This window comes from Hakea prostrata, chromosome 5 (genome assembly GCF_041222555.1).
Source record: "Hakea prostrata isolate BN-2017 chromosome 5, UWA_Hpros_2, whole genome shotgun sequence".
NCBI lineage: Eukaryota > Viridiplantae > Streptophyta > Magnoliopsida > Proteales > Proteaceae > Hakea > Hakea prostrata.
In genome coordinates, this window is record NC_142604.1 from 4,313,838 (window position 1) to 4,335,565 (window position 21,728).

Here is a 21,728-nt window from a genome sequence, read left to right on the forward strand (position 1 = left end):
AGTGTCATCTGAAATAACATGTTCTCTGCTGAGAATTCTTGGATATTTCTTAAAGAAATTCAATAATTGGTCCTTCATTTGATTCTACTATACAACAACTTCATGGCTTAGGGTGACATTTGATATCTCAAGCTGCTCCTGTGAAAGAAAAGCGTCGCCAAAAATGCTCTCTCTTCATGTACAGTTGTTGTAAGGGAAATATGGGATCATTGTTAATCATGCCCATCTATCAGTTTGACTGAAGTGGTCTTCCGTATAGCTCCATAAATCTGGACAGCCAGGACTGCATGGGAAAGCCTCTCTCAACATGGCGAATAGGAAATTCAGTAATTTGGTTATAATGAAGATCTCTTAGTGAAGGCTATATAAGTTTAATTCTTATTTATGGTATATGTAGTAGGCTCCACCCTCAAAAAAAAAAAAAATACAACTTTCAAAAGCAAGAAAAAACATAATGTTTGTGAATTTGGCTATGCCACTCTCGTTGGCAGGTTTTGCTTCATCTGCTGTGAGCCAAATAGCAAGAGTTGAGATCAAGAGGTATAGGGCAATTTTTTGGTGACGTTCGTTGTTTCTCTATCCGTCGAAACAAGATAAACGACGAATTTCACCAAAATATCAGACAAGCCCTCTAAGTTGTCAGCTCAAGTAATAATTTATTATAGTTTTAAGTGACCCAATGATATTTAGGGATAAGCAAAAACAATCCAACGGTGGAGATTTTGGTAGAGTGGTAAGTTTCATACTTTTCAGTGGAGAGATTGTGGGTTCGACCCTTACATACGACTTCTAACCTTGAAGATGTTGTTGATGTACACGCAAGTTGGTCCTGATGAACATTCATGCACATTTGTAAAATTGGATAATAGATAGCCAATTTTAGCAAAATATCACTAAATTTTGGTGCAGCAATGCCAGTTTCGATTTCGGGCGTCAAAAAATATTGCTACTTGCTAACGATTTTAGTGAAATATCACCAATATTTTGCCGAAGTAATGCCAGTTTCGATTTTGGTCCCGAAAAAATATCGCTATTTGCCGAAACGACCGAATTTCGGCGTAACGTTTTACCAAGATGCGATCTTTCCCTTTTACAGTTTTACCCTTACGAGACATGAGAAAAGATGCTTTGGGTGAATTTTTTTTGCGACGGTGGGAATCAATAACAAAATTTTGGCATTACATCTAGAAAACGGGTTTTCAGTAAAAAATTTTATATTCGTTCTCTGAAAATCGACGTGCGTGGCGTCCGATTTCTTGGTGTACGGTGTACCCCACCTACGTGGCAAGGCAGTCTAGTCGACTTGGCGATAAACAGTCGCTCCGGGATTTTTAGATCCAGGTTCTGAGCGGAAGCTCATCAATCCCGCAGAAATGGTGAAAGCTGTGCTCGGAGAAGAGACCCAACTAAAGTCAGCTGAGGATCGTCTCTTCGAATCTGGAGTGCCTGTTCAGGTATATTCTCTGTCTCCCCCGTTAGAGTAATGGCTGATGGATTCACTGGATATGCTTAAAGGGGTTATCATTAGGTCGGACTTGTTATCGGGAAGCTTAATTGCGGTTTAGACCGAGGATTCGTATTCGATTTGGTTCCTACACCACCCAACGATGCCGGTGAACAGGCCTGTCGTCTCTCTGAGACTGGCAGAGATGACAAAAAGGGTTCAAAGAAGAAATCTCAGGCGGAATCTTCATCTTTGGTTATTGACGTGGATTGGGTTGCTGAACACGCTCGACAGGTAAAACTTAAAATGCCTTAAGAGTTACATTTTCGGTCGGTTTGGTTTTCAAATTTTATTGTTGTTACTGGGTTAAGAATATGAGCGGGGTTGGTATTGGTGATTAGTTTCTGTAAAATGCTAGAATTTCCGTTGTTTATCTGTGTACGTTTTCGGTCCAATCAATCAGAATTCGAAAGTCTACTGAAATAAAATTCCTGTAGGTAGCCAAAGGCAAAGTAAAGTCAACTAGTTTTACATTTAAAAAAAATTGTTCTCCATGATTTGATGTTATTCAGATTCGTGGTTTCCACCTCATCATCATGTGTTTCTTGTCATTTACAAATTCTTTTCCCTATTTGATCTCTGAGAAATTGTAGCATAGACTTGAGGCATTTGAATTATCTTATTGCTAGTAGAATGTTACATGGTAGATCAGGTTATGATTTTTCGGTTTTGTGCTTCCAGGTCTCTAAAATGTTATTGGGTGGCATGAGCGTGGTTGGATTATATGCCTGGGCTTCTGAGAACTCATTCAAGGCCTCTAACCTTGTACTTTATCAGGTATAAAGTTGGGACATAAAATTAGGTGTGTAGTTTGTGGTATCATTATAAATAATGGCTCAAATGAATTGCACGGCAAATGTTGAAGTGGCCAAACATAAATGTGACTAAATGTCACGGAGGCTCATTTGAGGTTTGTTTGACTCATGCAAGTTGCATTGTGTCCAAATTAAATGTTTGTTTCTCTTTTTTCTTTCTTTCTTTTTTTTTTTTTTTTCATGAATAAAAAATTCATTAACCAAAGGAAAGAAGGAAGGAAGGGGGTGGGGGGAAGGGAGGAGATACAAATTACACCAAGGGCCAAGCCCCACCAGAAGGAAGAAAAGAACAAGGTTCAAAGAATGGCAACAACCACAACAAAAAAGAAATTAACCAGGAAGGACCATGGAGGAGGAAGGGGAGAGGTGGTGAAGGAGTTGGGGTTGACTGGAGGTAAGGGAGGGGGAGGGTCCATCTCCCATCCTCACTAGTCCTGGATTAGGATAGTTGGACTAGGAGATATTCAAATTACATATTTCTTAATTATTCTAAATTGTTAGCTTCCACAGACGGCTAATAATACAACTGTTATATTTCTTTGTCTCACTTGGCTTCGAATGGTCACAGGAAAATAGTTTACATGGATGGATAAGAAATTAAAGAATCTCACGGAAGACAGTTCAAAGGATATTAAAGAATAAAGATCTACCCATCCATAGGATACTAAAGAATAAAGAACTACCTATCCATTGTCATATAAGTGTGCTAAATCATGCTTGACCTATATATATTGAGGAAGTTCTCTGGTATTAAAATATAATTTGTGAGAAGCCCTGGACGTGCTGTGGTAATTCTTTCACCTTTATTCTCAAGATGTTAAAACCCTCAGAAAATGGATTTCACACAAATAGTGAGCCTTTGTTTCTTGCTTTATGGCATAGTCGATAGATGAGTTGACATTGAATAATTTGTTTATGTTATGCAGTGAAGAATTCTTGAGAAAAAAATTTATGATTAAACTATAAGTTTATCTAATTCATTATTAAATTTCACATATGATGTGATTATTTAGTTCATCCCTAAATTTCATGATTTTCTGCTTCATTGTGGCTTGAGTTATTCTATCTTTGATTTTGGATCTACTTGATATAATCAATAACCATGAGGACTGTCTGATTCTTAACCTCAAGGTTTCATGATTATTATGTGAAAAGATAAAAAACAATATAGTATATGAATTTTGCAGACTGTCAAGGCGGTTGCAGAGGCAGCACCTTTCTATGACAGTGATTTGGATGAAAGGCTCCTCATACATATTTCTTACAGTCCAAGGAGGTATTTGCCTATAACTCAAATCTCAAGTAACATATATAATGGCTGCTGGTGACAAATTAAGATCTTCTATTGAACAAAATACTGATACTTAGTTGAATAGGTGGAACTGCAGAAACTGCATTCTGGGTTCAAGTAGCTCATCCAACAGTCTACGGCCTTGTGATTTCAAGATGGGAAGGGCATTAACTTCCCTTCTGACATTTAGATGCACATACAACTTTGACATACGGTAACATTTGCAACTTCTTCCTCTAATTGTACTTTTATTATTGAATGAAGAACTTGGTACTGAAAGAAAAAGAAAAATAAGGTATGGAATAACCATTCTGTATTCGTATTTGATTGTTGAAATATCTGTTTATAGTAGATGTTGAGACTTGAGAGGAGTCCGTTGATACTAGATTGGAATGTTGAATAACTGTGAGTCCTGAATAAAACCTGAGAAAACTGTTGCCGAGAGGCCTGTATGGCTTGTTGGCTGCTGCTATGCATAATTGCTAAAATAGACAGAAGACGGTGAGAGGATTAAGGTAATTAAATGTTTAGTAAGACCTAGCACAAAGCAAAGACTTCTATTTTGCAACTTTCTGCAGAATATTCATCAATGACTTGACAGTAGCTACTAGCTTCCTGCGAGATCCTAGCCTTGCATAGCTTAACATGGCTTTTACTTGGACATTGTATTGGCAGCATGAGTGAAATAAAAGAAAACCATCAGATGTGAAAGTTCAAATTTTTCAGTAGGAACTGAAGAGAGGAATACATTAATTTATGTAGCGACTAATTGAAATTTTGTTAAATAATGCATCTGCTAGGACTGGACATTGATGAGATCCTGAAACAAAAAGAACAGATGGATTTTCATGAAACCAATAAAAATTACTATTTGGAAGGTTTGTTATGTTAAGTCACCTTGTCTTCCATTTTATTGAGCCATACCATCAAAACAGGACAAGTGTCATTTGCCATTGGTAGCTCTATGCTCTGCCCTACACAAAATTATTTTTCTGGATATCTTTTAACATTCCCTAGCTACTTCTGGATGACTTTGCTTAATTATGTCGTTGTTGCAACTCATAATTTCTTCCAGACTGCCCATTTTTCGTGAAGATGCATCAAGTTCCAGCACATTGAGAGATGTTCTCTACAATGGACTTCTAACTCATGCCCAAGAGCTGAAAGGCGCAAAGGCTGTAATCGATGGAATGTTGGTAAAATCTCTCTTTAACTATTTATTCTTGCAATTTTGTTTTGTTCTTGGGCTATCTATTGCATCGCACCTATTCAATTCAATTAGTGACATTTTTATTGGGGGAGGGAGATGGACTATCTGTAACAATCTGCTATCGCATAAAATCTCTTGATGATTTGTATCGGATGGTCTTATGCAGTGGAAAGACTGCATAATCAATTTAGCTTGATAGGATAATTTTTATTTGCCACACCATACTTGTAGTATTAACCTGAAAGAATTAGAGTTCAGGGAAATCTTTTTAAATCCAGAAAAGCTTTGTCCAAATTGGTTGCCTGGGTACCCATGTTTTCTAACAGTATCTGCCACATCTTGGCGCTTATTTGGTTTCCACCTGAAATGATTGATGCATCCAGATCAGATGTTGAATGATTCTAACCGTGTGTGAATGTCTCCACTTGATTCAGAACCTCAGATAATTCACAGATGTGCCTTGGTTTGGGTTTTATACAATAAGAAAAACAAGGTTGTGAAGAATAAGAATTACATAGATTTTTACTTTACTCTGTGAGAGTATAGTGAGAAGCCATTGGTGAGAGACCAGAGTATGGGAGAGACTATGCTCTCTTTTTCTTCCCTTTATTTTATAGTTTTGAATTTCCTGCAAGTCTGAGAAGCTATCAAAGTATTTGCTGTTGTTGGACCACAAGTTTGCGATTCTCATTGGACTGATCATCACTTGTGATTGGTTAATGTTACCCCTTTAAGGTGTCAAATAATTTGTGACCTCAACCTTCCCCCCCCCCCCCCCTCCTGTATAGCAAACAAATTTTCCACTGAGGGCAATAGAATCATTTCATCTGACTTGAAAATGTGCTTGACATGACACCCTTTTATAATGATACAATTATACATGTTTTTTTTTCTCTTTTCTTTTTGGTTGTTTTACATTTTATTTCCCATATCTGGTTTCGGGAAGAAGAAAAAGGCCAACTAATTGAAGATCTCTAGGTGTAATTCACTTATAGAGATGTTATTAAATACTCCTTAAACATGCATTGTTGCTTTGTATTTGGAGGTTATCCTATATTGTACACATTTTTAGGTGGCTGAAGATGAGATGAGCATTTCAGATGGTATACATGAAGTTGAGCTGCTTTTACCTTTCATGAAGAGTGCACATGTAGGAGGTATGTTGATTAGTTTGTAGTAAGCCATATCAACCTCGATTAGATTTGGTTAGTTCTGAAGTTAAAATATTTATATGAGTGGTGTTAATACTTAAAATTTTATGTTAAGGTCGTCTGCAAAGGGAGGTTGTGGGTATTCTTGTGTTGACTGGATCTGTATATTCTTTTGCTTACTTGAGCCCCAAGGAACCTGTTTCACAAGCTGTTGATGATATAAAGGTATTTAAATAGCTGCCTGTTGGATGCTACTTTTCTTTTTAAGTTGAACTGATGATACGTAATATTGTCTTAATCAAGTCCCGGTAATAAGGTTACACATAATTGTGGTATTGTGGCATGCTGAAGTTCTTTTTGTACTCAGCAGATTTTGGTTTGATCTAAGCTTGCGAAAATACTATGTGCTGCTTCACTGAAATCGACAGTGTTCTTATAAAAATTACCGGGTACCAGGCCCAAGTCTACCATACCGTGGCCTATTTTGCAGGCTCAGAGAAGTAAGCCTGGGACCACTTAATTTCTTTGGGCTTGATACAGAAGCTAGCTTGGTGTTTTCCTAATTATCATTTGTAAGTCAAAAGTCTTGAAGAGTTCAAGAGTTTAGAATATGTTAATTGATTCACTATTGATGGAGATCAGTTATTAAAACTACTACTTTCCTACCTACCATCTGAGACTCTTGAGTCCCTAAATACTAATTTCTAATAGAAATCAATTGTCTTGCATCAGCCTAGCAATAATATAATTGATTCCGCCATTTAGCCAGCCACACAAGCCTTGCTTTTTGCTCCTTACCTGATCAAATTCCAGATGTTACTGCACTTTCCATGGCAAAAACCTACAGTTCCCTCTACATCTCAAGTTTCTCCAATTAAAGTGTTTCTGCTTTTGCTGGAAATTCAGACTAGTGCACTAGGAATGAAATCTTTTTGAGTATGGAATACTAAATGGTAACTAAATGACGAGTTCACAGCTCTTCAAGTAACAAAATAATAGTCCCATTCTTGAACTCAGAATATTTCCTCATCTTCATACTTGTGTCGTTTCTGATGTGGACGTTAAACACAGATTCTAATGGCAGTGTGTTCTTTGAGCAAGTCTCTCTGTCTTTGTGATTTCATGTGGTGCTCTCTGCCTCTCTCTCTCTTCTCGTCTCTGAGGCAAGAAATTCTGTTTTCCTGTAATGTCACAGTTTACACTTGAACTTTAATACCATTTTGAAATCTCATATCTTTTTTTTCCTTTACATGTGCTGCCCACACAATTCTTGAAGCCATTTTGTTGGTCAATTCTTTTTGCATGCAGACCATCTTTGTTGCTTATTCTTGATGTTCTGAAAGATTTTTTATATGCTTTTAGGGCGATATCATTACAAGTATGCGAAACAGATTAGATATCATTTGTGATGAGGCAGAGGGCATTAAAGATTCAACTGTTGATGGACAGCAAGAAGAAAACAATGAGATATCAACTGAAAAATCCATCCTTCAGCTTGTCTTGCATTTATCGAGGTTGGTTGCCTATAATAGTGAACTCATGCATCTGTCTTTGAATATGAATGAATAAACAAAACCCTGGTGGTCCTCATCAGCTTCAGTCTCAAGTGTTCAAACATATGTTCAAAAACAAAGTGTGTACCTAGTGCATGTGACTCTCGCCACTACAGGGGTCTGGGAGAGGTCAAATGTAAGCAGCCTTACCCCCACTTTTTGGAGACGCTGTTTCTCTACTCGAACCCATGGCCATTAGGTCACAATGTAGCGACCTCATTGCTGCCCTGAGTGTTGTTTTCCTCTCTTTTTTTTTTTTTTTTTTTTGGGGGGGGGGGGGGTATGTTCAATGAAAAACTGCTCAAAACAGACTTAACGTCATGTGGAAATTTTATATTGCACTTCCACTGTCCAGTACAACTTCTTTTTGAGGCTTGAATGGTGATATTATTCAATATTTGTCATTATATTCCAAGGGATAATTTGTGCTGCTCTGTGCTTTTATTACTTTAAAAATGGTCCTTCATTACTGGATCTGCGACATATAGCTGTTGGTGTTGTGCATACAGTGTACAAGCACCTGGTCTGCTGCTCGTTCTTCTTTTTTATTTTTTTTATCTTTCATATATATTTCAGATTTGAGTCTTATCAGTTTAATTGCTGTATCCCCTCCCAGTCACAATGTTTGTATTGAGCCACATCTTCAATTTGCATATTTAGGCTAATTAGTAGATTCAGTGCTTTGTTTTTTCAAGTCTACAAGTCTATTACAATTTTTTTTTGGGGGCGATTCTGAATTGTGATTTGACTCGAATATTGGTCTTTTTGTTCTGGATCCTTGAATATGATTTGCAAGTCCCATACTAACTGTATTTGTTGATACATATGTTTGGAAGCAGGAAACCATGTAGACTTTCATTTCCCAGAAGGGTTTTCATCCCTTGGTTAGCTGCTACCTTTATTTGTGACTATCTACAACCATCAGATACACTTGAGGTTAGTTTCTAGCTACCATTACCTTGATGACTGAACAACCTATATCTTAAAGTTAATTTGCCAAAACAGTTGATAACTTGCAATATTTTAGTGCATGCAAACATTTGCATGTTATATGTATAATTTGCTTGTGTGCATGTAGAAGTCTTGTCTCTATAGAGCTACCTTTTCGTTATGTTGTTGACAAAATGCCTCTCAAAGTCAGCTGGTTGACAAGGCAGAGTTCCTTTCTTCTTTTTTATTTTTTATTTTTTTTAATTATGGTTAATGCTCTTATTCACACATTTAGTGCCAGTATGGAATATGTATGTTTGTTACAAAAAAAAAAATGAGGAATATGTAATGTTTGTTCTTTCAGTTGTATCTAGTTGACGAAAATTGATGTAAATTAATTTTAAAAAAGCCACTAGGAATGATGTTTGAAAACAATATTAGTTGGAGTCAACTAATTCACCAAAAATAAATAAACATTGAAAAGGGCATGAACATCTCTCTTTTACTCAATAGTCTGTACGAGTCCATTGTTTCCTCTACTACAGCTCAACTAAATGAGATATGTTGGTTGGAAGCCAACAGACAAGGCTTTTATATTTTGAGGAGCAAAGTTGACCTCTACTCGTATAAAGCTTCCCAGTACTGAAATTTATATTTTCCTTGATAGTTGTGGAACATTTCCTTCATGAAGGTACTTGTGTTTAAGATTTTTGCTATCTCAACTCCTATTTCTAAACTTTTGCCAACTGGAAGGGGAAGAAAAAATTTTGAGGTCTGCCAAGGGGAAGAAGGTCAAGGATTGAGATGACCTCTATACCCTTATTCCGGAAAAAATAGGATTGAAGGCTTGGTGTTCTGCCTCCCTCAACCTTCTCTTGGAACTGATTCCTGTATACATGAGCATTCTCTGCAGTGACTTTGCCCCTGCATGTGTAGGGGTCAACGAGGGGCATGTCCATTGACATCATTGTTCGGTGGGAGGGGGAGGTGGTCACATTTGCCCACTCATGTTGGGGCATGGGCTGTACACTCCCCCCATAGAAACAGAGCAGATACTGTGATGCTGCATTTTGTCCTGTCTTAACCATAAGCACTTTGTCTTCAGTCAGGTAAGTTATCGTCACGATGTCAAAATCCTAGGAAGAAAGTAATTGGTTGGAGGTTGTATTGGAATCAAATCTTTTCATTGACTGTCTCTGATGTCTCTCTCATACAGCATATGAGCTTATAGGAACCCAAAACTCAGACATAAGAAGGTACTGCTTTAAGTTTGGATTAAATTGATTATGAGTAAATTGGAAATTAGTTGACAATGCTGGAATTTGAAAGATGCAGTTATAGAATTCAAAACTGCAGGTGCAAGCTCTTTCACCTCTGACAGCAAACTGACGGCCCGACTCTTCACTCAATTCACCAAAAACTGCCTCACCTCCTCTCCTCTTTCCCCTTAGAATTGCTCTCCCCTGCCCAGCTGTTTTCAAACTTAGCCAACCAGTTGCCAGAACGTGGCTTCACCTCTAACTCATGCTTTCCAGAAGGCCCATTCTGCCCCTTCGAGTGTAAATCCGTTTCATGGTCTGTCATGAGCTATCTAATTAGGAAGTTGCAAATGGAGAAAATCAAGTATTTATTGAGAATTTGGTGTTCTATCCTTAAAGCATTGCTCCTGTTTATTTTCTTTTTGTTTCAAGGTTGCACTACTTCTGCTCTTTTCTGCAATAATTTTCTCAAATTTTCTGAAACTTGTTTGGCATGGTTTTCTGACTTACTAGGTTTTGAAAGATCACTGCAAGGAATTGATGTCCATGGAAGATCCAATAGACACCTCAACAATTTTGGAACTAGAAACAGAAGCCAGCTCATTGGCAACAAAATCTTTCTGGGATGTAGTATCTCCCTGTTATTTACCACATGGATCTGAATGCCAGTCAGTAGGAAAGGATGAAAGACATTCAGCTGGAAAAGTAAGTAGCAGGACTATGTCACTTGGTTTCAACGTTGTAATTGCCATTGCGTTTGCCCTACTATCAATCATAGTTGGTTTGGTGCTTTTCATCCTCAAAACTTAGCTTGTAAACAGTAGCTTCATCAATAGATTTTAAGTAAACTGAAGATATTCATTGAGAAATCCAGTAGTCGAAGCACAATTAAATTTTACCATTTTAACTCAAAAAGGCATTGCTTGCAAATTGTAGCTTCTTCTCTTGTTATGTTGAGACAGACTATGCCGGTCCACTAACAATGGCATTATTCATAGAATGGCAATCAGTTACAAAATCAGGTTTTTGAATGCCACTAGGAGTTCTCTTTTCTGCAATAACTTTCTAGAAAATTTGAGTAGAGTGATTTCCATCGCAAACAAAATACAGAAATTTTCTATCTACATGCTCATTCAGGGTATCAAGAAGTGAGATGTTTGCATGGGTCAGCCAAGTACATAAAGGAGCTAACCCTTGTTGGGGCACTTCTAAATGTGACAGGCGTTCTGGGAAACTAGTAACAGTTTATGCAAGCTTCTCTGGCCATTCAATGCTGATGCTTGGGTTAAATCATCTACCTAATGTTGCTCGGGTTCAATTACTTTCATGGATGGGTGGACATAGAAGAGTGTAAACGATTGGATTTTCCATTTGCCAAGAGAAACGCTGAGGCCAAGTGCGCTACCTCTCAACACCCTACCTCCGCGAAGCAGAGCACAAAACGTCCATATATTAATATGGAGCCATCACCAAGAATTTACTCAGTGGACTGCTAGACATCTATTACTGTTTCATTTCATATTTTCAGTGAATTCATGTGCCACCGAATCATCTGTAGAAACCCAAAAGTAGATTAAAAGGAAGAAATTGTAACATTCAAGAACCACGAGTGAACAAAGTTGTCTCCTGGCAAAATGAAAATAATAACCTATCAATCTTCCTGCCGCTGGCACATACATATAACAAGCAAACGTGTGAAACATCAATGCGAATCTAACCCCGTAACAGATTTTATATTTTCGGCTAAATATGGTCTTTCACCGCGTAAAACAATGGCTAACACTACTTTTTTGTATGGTATAATTCTTATTAAGAATGGTGGTATTGCCCACAAAACCAGCATGAAACAGGAACGTTCATCCTCACTTGCTGCGACCAACTTAGCCACCAACTATGCTGAAGAATTTGGAACTACCGTCTCTTTCTGATTCTTATCTGCAATTTCACTGGGAGTGGTTGACGTATCCGATCCTCTCATACTGCAGGTCATAAAGAAGGGGGAAAGCAGGGAGCAAAGGTTACAGTACCAATAAAATAAAAACCTTGTATATTAGAAAACACGAGAGCTCTTTAAATGGTTTTCCAAACTCACCCTCTGTCAACTATCACCACGGAGAGTAGCTCGCAATTACCATAGCTGCAAGTGCAGATGTTAAAAAGTCTTGGATTAGAGTCATTAAGAACTAGAACAAATGACAGCATAGCACTGACACTCTTTTCTTTTCTTTTCTTTTTCTTTGTTGTGGTTGTTTTTGTCTGGGTGGTGGCTCTGTAGATTAGGAGTTCAGCTTCCATCAGATCCATTCTCCTAGTTCACAGGCTCACCAATTTTTTTCTTCACTGAGTGGTCAATTACAATTCTGGCATTAGTTCAGTTGAAGATTTGTGGTAAATGACAAAAACTAAAGAGTGACTGACATGAATCACATAAGATGCAGTATTCTTCTTCCACGTGTTACCTTATTGGTCAAACTGATTCAAACAGAATATACTACAATCGAAATCACTTGAAAACTGTGAAGTAAAAGCAAAAATACGTAAAGCGGCAGCGACAGCCATTTCACCAACATGTGCTTGCCGGATTTTGGACAATTCCATATCTAACATAACCTTGTCTACTTGATAAGAGAAGTTTGTGTTAAAACCATGTTCCTCTAAGTTATAAATATAGATTCAAAGCAATTACGTACAAGCTAAAACAGAAGCGTAAGTTTAACACTCACCGTTTGCAGATCTCTTGCTTCACCATTGGATGACAATCATTTCCAAAATTATTTAGGGTATGAGCCATGAACCCACTATGGGTAACAACGGCAATTTCCTTCTCTTTTCGTGTCCACAACCTACAAAGAAATAGTTGAATTCCATTTCTATCAGTTCCACTTTATACTAGATATCTAGAGAAACACTATACTAACCACTAGGAATCTGCATCTAAAAAACCCATGAAAAGGTTGCCAATCTTCCACAACAATTCAGTACAAGTAAGAAAGAGAAAAACAATATTAGCCAATCAATGTTGGTATGACTTCTCATGTCACCAACAAAGAGTTCTTGACCTTGTATTTTAGAAACCCAAAGGCAGCAAGGAGGGGTACTTCACACAGAGGGTTACAAAAAAAAAAAGGGAGAGGAAGAGTTAATGTTAGAAGAGTAAGCAGGATTGATAATCATCAGAAATATAAAATAATAACAATTATAAATTAAGCAGCTTCAACTTGTGTTAATAGTGGTGATAAAGGTATTTTACCAGTCAATAAACTTCATCCCCCTAGCTCCAACGTCTTCCTTTTTCTCTCTAACATTGGCATCCCACAAAATATCTTCATCGCTTTCTATCTGATAAATTATAATAACTAGAGCTTAGCTGAAAACCCAATTCTCAGTAAAAAAATGATATATCATTTTCATAACTGCAATTTTTATGGACTTCAGGAGTGAAGTCTTACTGCATTGCTTACCAGGGAAAAATCAATTCCAGGAAAAAGAGGCTGATATTCGTGAATGCTTCTTCTCTTGTCACATGGATGAACTCCCTGTGATCAATAGTACACAGTGAAAAGAAGTAAGGAATCAAACATGTAAAACTAACTGAAACTGAGATATATGCATATTCATTTGTTTGCCCACCAAATCTCCTTCTTTCTCCTTCCTTACTAAGAGTTTGATAGATTTTACATATGAAGAGAAACTGAGAAGACATTCCCAAGTAGAGATGGGGGGAGGGGGGAGAAAGAAGGAAAAAAAGACCTCAGAAAGCTTAGTTTACAACTGGATATCCTGCCCAAAACAGTCCACACAATTTCATAAATGTAACAGATTCCAGACAAGACAAATGATTGTGATGACCCAGATCCTAAATTGTCAAGTAACAAAATGGACCTCTTTAATTGGTCACACTTGATGCCAATCAAAACTTTTTTCAACTGAAATAAAACTTGCAAATGCGAGATCTAATGCAAGCTCTTTGGTAGGGGAACGTAAGCATCAAGTTTCAAATACATTAGAAAGAAATAAATCATTAGGATCTACAACATACCAAATGTTCTCGACATAGCTCCACTGCTAGAAAAGGTGGACAATCTACACTCGAAATTGCAGGATGGTCACTGTTTCCAGCATTTGAGACCATAAGTGGAGGTGCCTCCATCCCATCTACATAACTCCCCCCGCCAAATACTCCAACAGCTGTTTGCATCGTCCTAAAATGCAGAACAGAAACCCATAGCAGGTAAAAATGGGAACAAGAAGCAAAATTTTCTTTTTAAGGAACCCTTCTAAACTATTTCCTGGTCAAAATAATTCAATCACAAGAAAATTCAAAATTAATAGAGATAAAATGACAGTTATTAAGTGACCAACTAATCTAATTAATACTTAAAGGCAAGAGGTCAGTAGGATTTTGTACAGCAGGACATGTGGAGTAAGTTATGCATATAGCCTACTGATCTAGCATACCTCCTTCCAGAATGAACAATTTGTGTTGTAGAGTGAAGCTTTGAAATGAATAAATATTTTATGTTTTGATAAACTTTAAAGAGATGGATACACAAGGATTGAGTCATACTGTTAAAACTCACTACATAATTTGAGGTATGGCCAATCAAGATGGCACCATACGTATGCAACAACAAGATTGGCCTGCTTATCTGTTTATCTGCATCAGGTAATGTATCTTGCTAATCTAATGAGACAGAGTATTAGAAAGTCATTTGAATTACAATTTCGCAGACCAAAACCCTTTATGAGTACATCTCTGTGTGCATGTGTGTGTGTGTGTGTGTGTGCATGCAAGTGTGTGCTAGCATCGCCACATGAAACCAACAGAGCATCATGTACATGTTCAGATATTCTCTAAGCACAAGATATATTTCAAATTATCTTCCATTTTTCGTGGCTTTGGTTAGAGGGAACAGAAAGCAATCTTCTGGTGCTACAGAGTTCAAGTGGAATAATACAAGGATAGGGAGGTGTAAATGATGCTGTTAGTTAAATCCAGTACCAGGTACTCTATTTCAAATTAACACCCCAACACAAATTATAATGTATCAGGCAGAAGGCTATGATATAAAGAAAAGTTACTTCCAGATAGTCAAAATCTTCCATGGAAACCAACAACCAAAATAGGAAAAGAGAATATGCAAACCATATCATGTTGGTTGATGCTAATAAACAAGAAACCAATTTTCACCAACTTGCAACTTATAAGGAGCCATGAAAATAATCTCATACCCTGGCAATTTGATACCTTAGTAGAGGAGATGTAATAACTAACTCAACACTCTTGGCAAGTCCAGATGAGCGAACATGCTTACGCAAATTATCAACCTGAAAAACAACATAAAAAATATTTTGACGTTTTTTTTTAGTGTCACAAGCATAATTTAGAGGTAGCATAAGCAATTCTAACTCATCTGGTTTAAAGTGTCCCACTATTACCTGCTGCCACCCCAATGAGGTAAGATGTGCATCAAAAAATTTTGGAGAATTGTATGCATCATGGTCCTTTTCACCTTCAACGTTGTGAATTCCTTGAGCATGTCTCACCTGGATAAATGGTTTTAAGACAATGCATATGTCTAATCAGAGCAAAGCAATGAAGGACAATTTTGACAACCTTCAGATCCATATAATAGATTACAATGACAGGAGAAAGGAAAGATAAGAATGGCACTGACCAGGTGCAGAGTTTTACAGCGATGAAGTGGAAACAGAGTAGAGCCTACGGTGCCATCCATATCTGCAATGTAACCCATTAAACTAATCAGAGAAAGGCAACAAAGAGCCTCAGAAAGTACCAGGAACACAAAGAAAACAGCACATTGGCGGAAACGAAAAAGTTTTTACCAAGGGATAGATATCCGCTTAGCTTTATATTAATCTAATAGAAATCGCATAAAGAAAAGAAGCAGTTTCAGGGCGGTCATAAGCTATTCCATATCCCGCTCCAAACTGTTTCATCTTTCTCGAACATAAATATTAAAAGAATGCTTGAGAAGACTGTCAGATGAATGCTTTCAGAATGAAAATTTGTAAGCAATCGCAAAGTTCAATACTAAAGAATTTTAAAACTAACTCAACTTTTTTCTTTTAGCCCTCCAATTGGGGAAGTTGGGGGAGATGGTTCAATAAGCATGAATTGTGTCTCCTAGGCAGGCAGAGAGAATTAAGCCAAATATTAATAGTAGTACCAGATACCCTGTTTGGAATTTATTGAAGTTGCATCAGGATTTATTCCGTTTGTCAGATATTATCAAAAACATAGGCGATCTCCGCGATCCCCTTGTTGGAATAATCAAGAGAATCTTATTCCTTCCTTGCCAAGTGAAGGGATGAATAAGAATTTCTTGCTCAGGAAGATTTGCCGATTAATAGTAAGAGACGCAACCAACCGAAATGCATCAAATAACAGTGGCAGTTAGATTCAACAGATAATGAAAGGCAAGTTGAAGCAAAAAGCAGGCTCTGTTCTAATGCGAGTTATGATCAGACGATTTAGCACAACATTTAGCAACAAAATACTGAGTGAATCTTAACAGCGCTATCGTGATGAGATTCGGTGATGATCAGTAAGAATCTCATAACATGTAAATAAGAAAGCGAAATCAATGAGCAAATAAACAAGAACCGAATATTGAAAATAGCGAGAGAAGCGAAATCAGAGAAGAAACGACTCACTTGAGAGAGTAGAGAAGCAAATGTTAGCTTGCGCAGGAAAATAAGACGGAGCTCTTCTTCTGGTAGCTATGGATGTAAACCTGGAAACGGTGATGGAAATGGAAGAAGCAGCTAGCGCTATCATAGGAGACGTGACAGAAACACAACCAAAGAAGAAATGAGAAAATGGATCGTGCCTTTGGCGCGTGGTGATGGTGGTGATGGCTTACTCACTTGATTACTTCTTCTTCTGCCTTAAATCGTTTGGCGTGCGCGACGAGAAGACTCGATCTTGCAGCTCCCTAACACCAAGTTCACGTAATGTAGGAAGTATCCCAGAAATGTGTGCGGTCAATGCGTCAAACGCAGCTTTTTTTCTTGACCTCAAAAAAATATAAATAAATAAAAATGAGCTTATGAAATTTTCCTTATTAGGTATGGGGTTAACTTAAGGGCACGATGGGGTCAAAATTTCTTAGGTCATGCACATTAAATGTGCATAACTGTCAAGTCAAAATCAAGATTTCAATCCAACGGCCCATAGTGTGTGGCTTGAATGCGCAAGACTCAAGCAAGACCCGAGGTCGACTAGACGACTACTCATTTTGCTCTTCTTTTTTGTTTTTTGGGGGGTTACAAGTATGTATGGTTAAAAACAAAAAAACAAAACATACAAACCGGGTGGTCGAGATTTCGACCTCGACCAATCATTCCATCCTTACTGTACGAAGCTCAATGTTGCATATTAATTGCATAGCAGTGAAGCTCTATCCATTTCGTACGGAAGTCAGCTCATATTAGCTTTTCATCATCAAAGAATAATATTAAAGAATAAATTATCCATTGACGCTTTGAACCATATTGAAAGGAATAACCCATATGGGATTTATCGAGATTTTTATTTCTGATTTTTTTTTCTTCCAATATTTACAGGTGGATTCACCACTATTCTATAATGGAGAGACATGGAGGTGATCTAAAACTCTTATCTATATTTTCTTCATACTTCTTCACTCTAAACTTTGACAAGAAAAATTAAAAATGACTCCTCTAGTAGACTTCTTCTTAATGCATGTAAAAATTATAAGAAGGGTACATATCTTTATCTATCTGGATTGAAGATCCAGAGTTTCAAACTCATAAATCTATGTGACAAAACAGGAAATTGCTTGGTAATTGCACAACACCTGCGGCCAATGGTCGAGATTTCTTCAAAAAGTGTGATTTTAAATTAATTATTTATATATAAAAGTAGCATTTCAATCAAGTTTCAAAGGAGGAGGCTGGTCGGCTGAATGTCTATCAAGGAAGTCGTGGCGGATTACCGACGTCGCAGTCTCTGTCGGCAGGGGATGCAGCCAATTTGCATCAATGGATTCAAACCTATTGAATGGTATTTTCTCCAAGCAGGCTAGGCTGGGCTGGGCTGGGATGCTTAAACTCAGAGCCAGACCTGGCCCAATTGTGCGTCGATGACTTTGAGCCCAATTCTACCGCATGGGCTGGAAGCCCTAGTCCAAGCCCAAAAGTTTTAAGTTTTAAGATGGGCCTAAATTAGGGGGTGAAGGTTTCCAACGTAAGAAAAGCTGGTGGTGGGTGGTTTCTGGCGGTGGTGGATTATTTCAGTAGAGTGAAGGAAGAACATGACCCTCCCACTTGTATGGTGCTTTAAGATTAGCGTAATAATCTTAAGGTTTAAAGTGCAACTTTGAAGATAGAGTTCAAATTTATTTGAGTCATTTTAACCAGATTGAAAAATCACTCTATGTCGCCATGTCAGTGGTGTCGCGTGACATTTGGAAGGGTGTCAATGATAAATCTACCCCCAATTTTGAAGGGTATATGGGGTTCATTTTAGTCTAAATTTTGTTGTGTAGCTTAACTTGACGCCAACAAACGCATTAGGAACGTTATTTTGGCCTAAAATATCACATAAACTAATGTTCATAATCGACACATGTCCGGATGTATGGGAGCGAAATTAGAATTGTAGAAAACTCGTGAATTTGTACGAAATCCTGCTTAATCGACACAGACAATATAATAATCAGAGATAATTAAGCTAGATGTACTCAAAAACGTCGAAGATTAGAGTGAAATAGGGTTAAAATGTAAAAAATATGAAGATAAGCAACATTGGCTACATATCAGCGGCATATCGGCGATACATTGTCTACCTTGTGTTGGAGAGGCATGTCCATTGCAATATATCACCGACACTTCAAACCATGATTTTAACACATAACGGAGCAATTTGGTCATAGTTTATATTTCATTTAAGTCTTCCTGTCGGTGACAAAGAGGGATTCAGACGTAATTTGTGGGCTAATAAGGACTACACCCTAGTTTAGCACCAATTTAAAGGACTGAAACGTAAATTTAACATGTAAATTTTGAACAGTTAAACTTTTATGAATTGATGTGTCAATCATGCAGAAATATTAGGTGGGATGGAATCCATAAATGACTTGCTTGATTTGTTAAACGGCTTGTCTTATCTCTTAGATAAAGCCTTGAGATCCAGTGCTTACATTTAAAATGTCAAATCAGTTAAAGAGAAGTCTAAAAAAGTAAGCAGAATATTCTTGTTTTAGCTTGATTGCAGGAAACGCAATAGAATAAAACAACTTAAATTTTCTGTTTGATTCATAAAAGTTGTTTCAATTCTATTTCATTAGCTGTCAAGAGGTAGCAGAGAAATTTTTGTTCAGACAGCAAAACCCCCCACCCCCACCCCCCCCCCCACCCCAAGCAATAAAACAAAACACCCCCACCCCCCCAAAGGGGGGGAAAAAAGGGGGGGGGGGGGGGGGGGAAAAAAAAAAAACAAAAATCCCACCCCCCCGAAAAAAAAAGAAAGAGAGGGAAAAGAAGAAGAAGGAGGAGGAGGGGAGGGGGGGGGGGGGGGGGGCCCCCCCCCCGGCGCGTCCCCGTCCGGGAAGCACGGAGGCAAAGGACCGGGCCGCCCGCGGGCCGCCCCCCCGCGCGGCGCGCGCCGCCGCCGCACCCCCTAACCCCCCTTTTTATTTTTTTTTTTTTTTTTTGTTGAATTTATTAAACATTCACACAAGAACCAAGAATTAACGGGCGGCACAGGAAGCCACACCACGACAAGAAAACCCCAATCAACATTCGGGGGAGGTTTCATTATCTATAAATAGAAAGAGTAAGAGTTTTACAAGAAGTTAAATCTAATATAACTCCCCCCTCGCTAGTCTCCTTATAGAGTTGGAAGACTAGCAAGTTACATCATAACACTCCCCCTCAAGTTGGACGAAAAACAGAGGCAACGCAAGCAAGAAACAATCCCTTTGACAAGGCTTTGGGAAGACACGCAAGTTGATTTTCACTTCTTACATAAGGAGTTTCTATAGTTCCATCCGAACCTCCACGAACAAAAGACAACAACTCAATGTGTTTAGTTCTTTCATGAAACACCGGATTAGAGGCAATGTGTGTAGCCGCTGATTGTCAGAACAACTTCATGGGTTTTTAGAACCTCTCACCCCCAACTTGAAGTAGGGCACCAATCCAGACAATTCACAGGGGACGCCATTGCTCGACCGCGCACAGAACGAGCGACAACATTTGTTTTTACTTCTCCAAGAGACTAAATTTTCTCCTACGAATATACAAAAGCCGTAGTTGATCTTCGATCGAGGATTGCCACCAACGCATCGGCATATCCTTCAATGTTTGTGTGTCCATCTTCTTCATGCAAATGCCCCTTCCGGAGAAGACTTAGATAACGAGTATATGATTAACCAATCCATGTGCCCTTTGGTAGGATTATGCATAAACGACCGACATAGCCAGCATATGCAATGTCGTCCGGTAATGGTCAAGTAAACAATTTTCCAACCAACCTTTGAAAACAATTATTATCCGCAATGGAGAATCATCATTAGTAACCACAAGTGTAATCCATGGGTGTATTGGTGGTTTCACACCCAATTTACCAGTTCCTTCAACAAGTCAAGAACATATTTCCTTTGAGAGATGAATAATCCTTTACTAGATCTGGCAACTTCAATTCCAAGAAAGTATCGAAGTTGTCCCAAGTCCTTGATGTCAAAAGTCTTCTTCAAATATTCTTTGAGGATATTGATTCCTTCATGATCATCTCCAGTGATTACAATGTCATCCACGTATACCAAAATTACTGTTGTGCCAGTCGAAGCTTTCTTCACAAACATGGAGGAATCTGATCCACTTCTAGTGAATCCAAATCTAATAAGAGCTGTACTTAACTTTTCATACCATGCTCGTGGTGATTGCTTTAGGCCATATATTGCTTTCTTCAATTTACAAGCAAGTCCATCTTGATTTTCTAATGGGTGACCTGGAGGAATTTCCATATAAACTTCCTCTTGTAAGTCTCCCTGTAAAAAGGCATTTTTCACATCCATTTGCAAAAGTGGCCATCCACAATTAATGGCAATTGACATTAACACTCTTACAGTATTCATTTTAACTACAGGAGCAAATGTCTCTCTATAATCAACTCCATATGTTTGAGTGTATCCTTTGGCAACAAGTCTTGCCTTATACCTCTCTAGAGTACCATCACTCTTGAATTTGGTCTTGTAGACCCAACGACATCCAACTGGATGTTTGCCACTTGGGAGTTGCACTATATCCCATGTTTTATTTTTATGAAGAGCTTCTAATTCCTCATTCATAGCCTTCACCCATTTAGGTGAATTCTTAGCTTCAATAAAATTGGTCGGCTCCTTGTGGTCTTCAACGGCCGAAAGATATGCAAAATATTGAGGGGAGATATTATCATAACTTATATGAGACTGGATTGGGAACTAACGATGATAAGTGGTAAAATGGCAACTCACCGAAGGTGAGAGACTCGATTAGATCTACGAATTGGTAATTGCGCTATAGTTTCAACTGTATCATTTCCTGCATTAGGTACATCTGTAGTTGCTTCACCATGTAGATTTCCGTCAGTATCTTCTGTAACATCACCTATAATAGTGCTACCTTCAGTGGTGTCACCCATAACATTGTCTTCATTAGCATCAGCCCTTACAGACATGTTGTCTGGTATACTTGGTAGTGGGACAGGAACAAATTCACTGTAATCTATCTCCCCTTGAGTTTGATTCCTGCTAGAAAAGAACATCTGAGTTTCATCAAAAGACACATCCCGTGAAATAAAAAGTTTACCAGTGGATGGGTCAAAGCATTTGTAACCCTTTTTAGTAGAGGAGTATCCCAAAAACACACATTTGCGAGCACGAGGATCAAGTTTATCACCACCCTGGGCATGAACATAAACAATGCAACCAAAAACTCGAAGATGAGACATCACGATGGGACGATCATATAGAACCTCTAAGGGTA

The 21,728-nt window shown here is 38.1% G+C and overlaps 2 protein-coding genes across 5 annotated transcripts; one reads left to right on the plus strand and one right to left on the minus strand.

The window, feature by feature from the left end:
• The first annotated feature begins 1,258 nt into the window (after nucleotides 1–1,258).
• Nucleotides 1,259–10,805, plus strand: LOC149014524 (oxidoreductase, zinc-binding dehydrogenase family protein). 4 transcript variants are annotated; one of them, XR_016173397.1, is made up of 12 exons: nucleotides 1,261–1,454; nucleotides 1,529–1,738; nucleotides 2,186–2,281; nucleotides 3,507–3,595; nucleotides 3,696–3,824; nucleotides 4,686–4,806; nucleotides 5,893–5,977; nucleotides 6,087–6,196; nucleotides 7,334–7,485; nucleotides 8,364–9,563; nucleotides 9,671–9,710; nucleotides 9,811–10,217. XR_016173397.1 is itself a non-coding variant. In XM_089154964.1 (11 exons), exons 1-11 carry the CDS (start codon nucleotides 1,374–1,376, stop codon nucleotides 10,521–10,523), a joined length of 1,467 nt encoding a protein of 488 aa, XP_089011090.1. In that variant the 5' UTR covers nucleotides 1,259–1,373; the 3' UTR covers nucleotides 10,524–10,805. The 4 variants fall into 4 exon arrangements, 1 of the variants encoding a protein (XP_089011090.1); XM_089154964.1 differs by lacking the exons at nucleotides 9,671–9,710; nucleotides 9,811–10,217 and adding an exon at nucleotides 10,227–10,805 and having other exon boundaries at nucleotides 1,259–1,454; nucleotides 8,364–8,460; XR_016173396.1 differs by having other exon boundaries at nucleotides 8,364–9,710.
• Nucleotides 10,806–11,332: 527 nt separating this feature from the next.
• Nucleotides 11,333–16,738, minus strand: LOC149014525 (phosphoglycerate mutase-like protein 1). Its single transcript, XM_089154965.1, has 10 exons — nucleotides 16,392–16,738; nucleotides 15,392–15,453; nucleotides 15,153–15,260; nucleotides 14,962–15,041; nucleotides 13,753–13,915; nucleotides 13,175–13,249; nucleotides 12,964–13,052; nucleotides 12,437–12,556; nucleotides 11,806–11,850; nucleotides 11,333–11,692 (listed from the first exon to the last, which is right to left on the minus strand). The coding sequence occupies exons 1-10, from the start codon at nucleotides 16,513–16,515 to the stop codon at nucleotides 11,605–11,607; spliced, it is 954 nt and encodes a 317-aa protein (XP_089011091.1). The 5' UTR covers nucleotides 16,516–16,738; the 3' UTR covers nucleotides 11,333–11,604.
• Nucleotides 16,739–21,728: the final 4,990 nt, after the last annotated feature.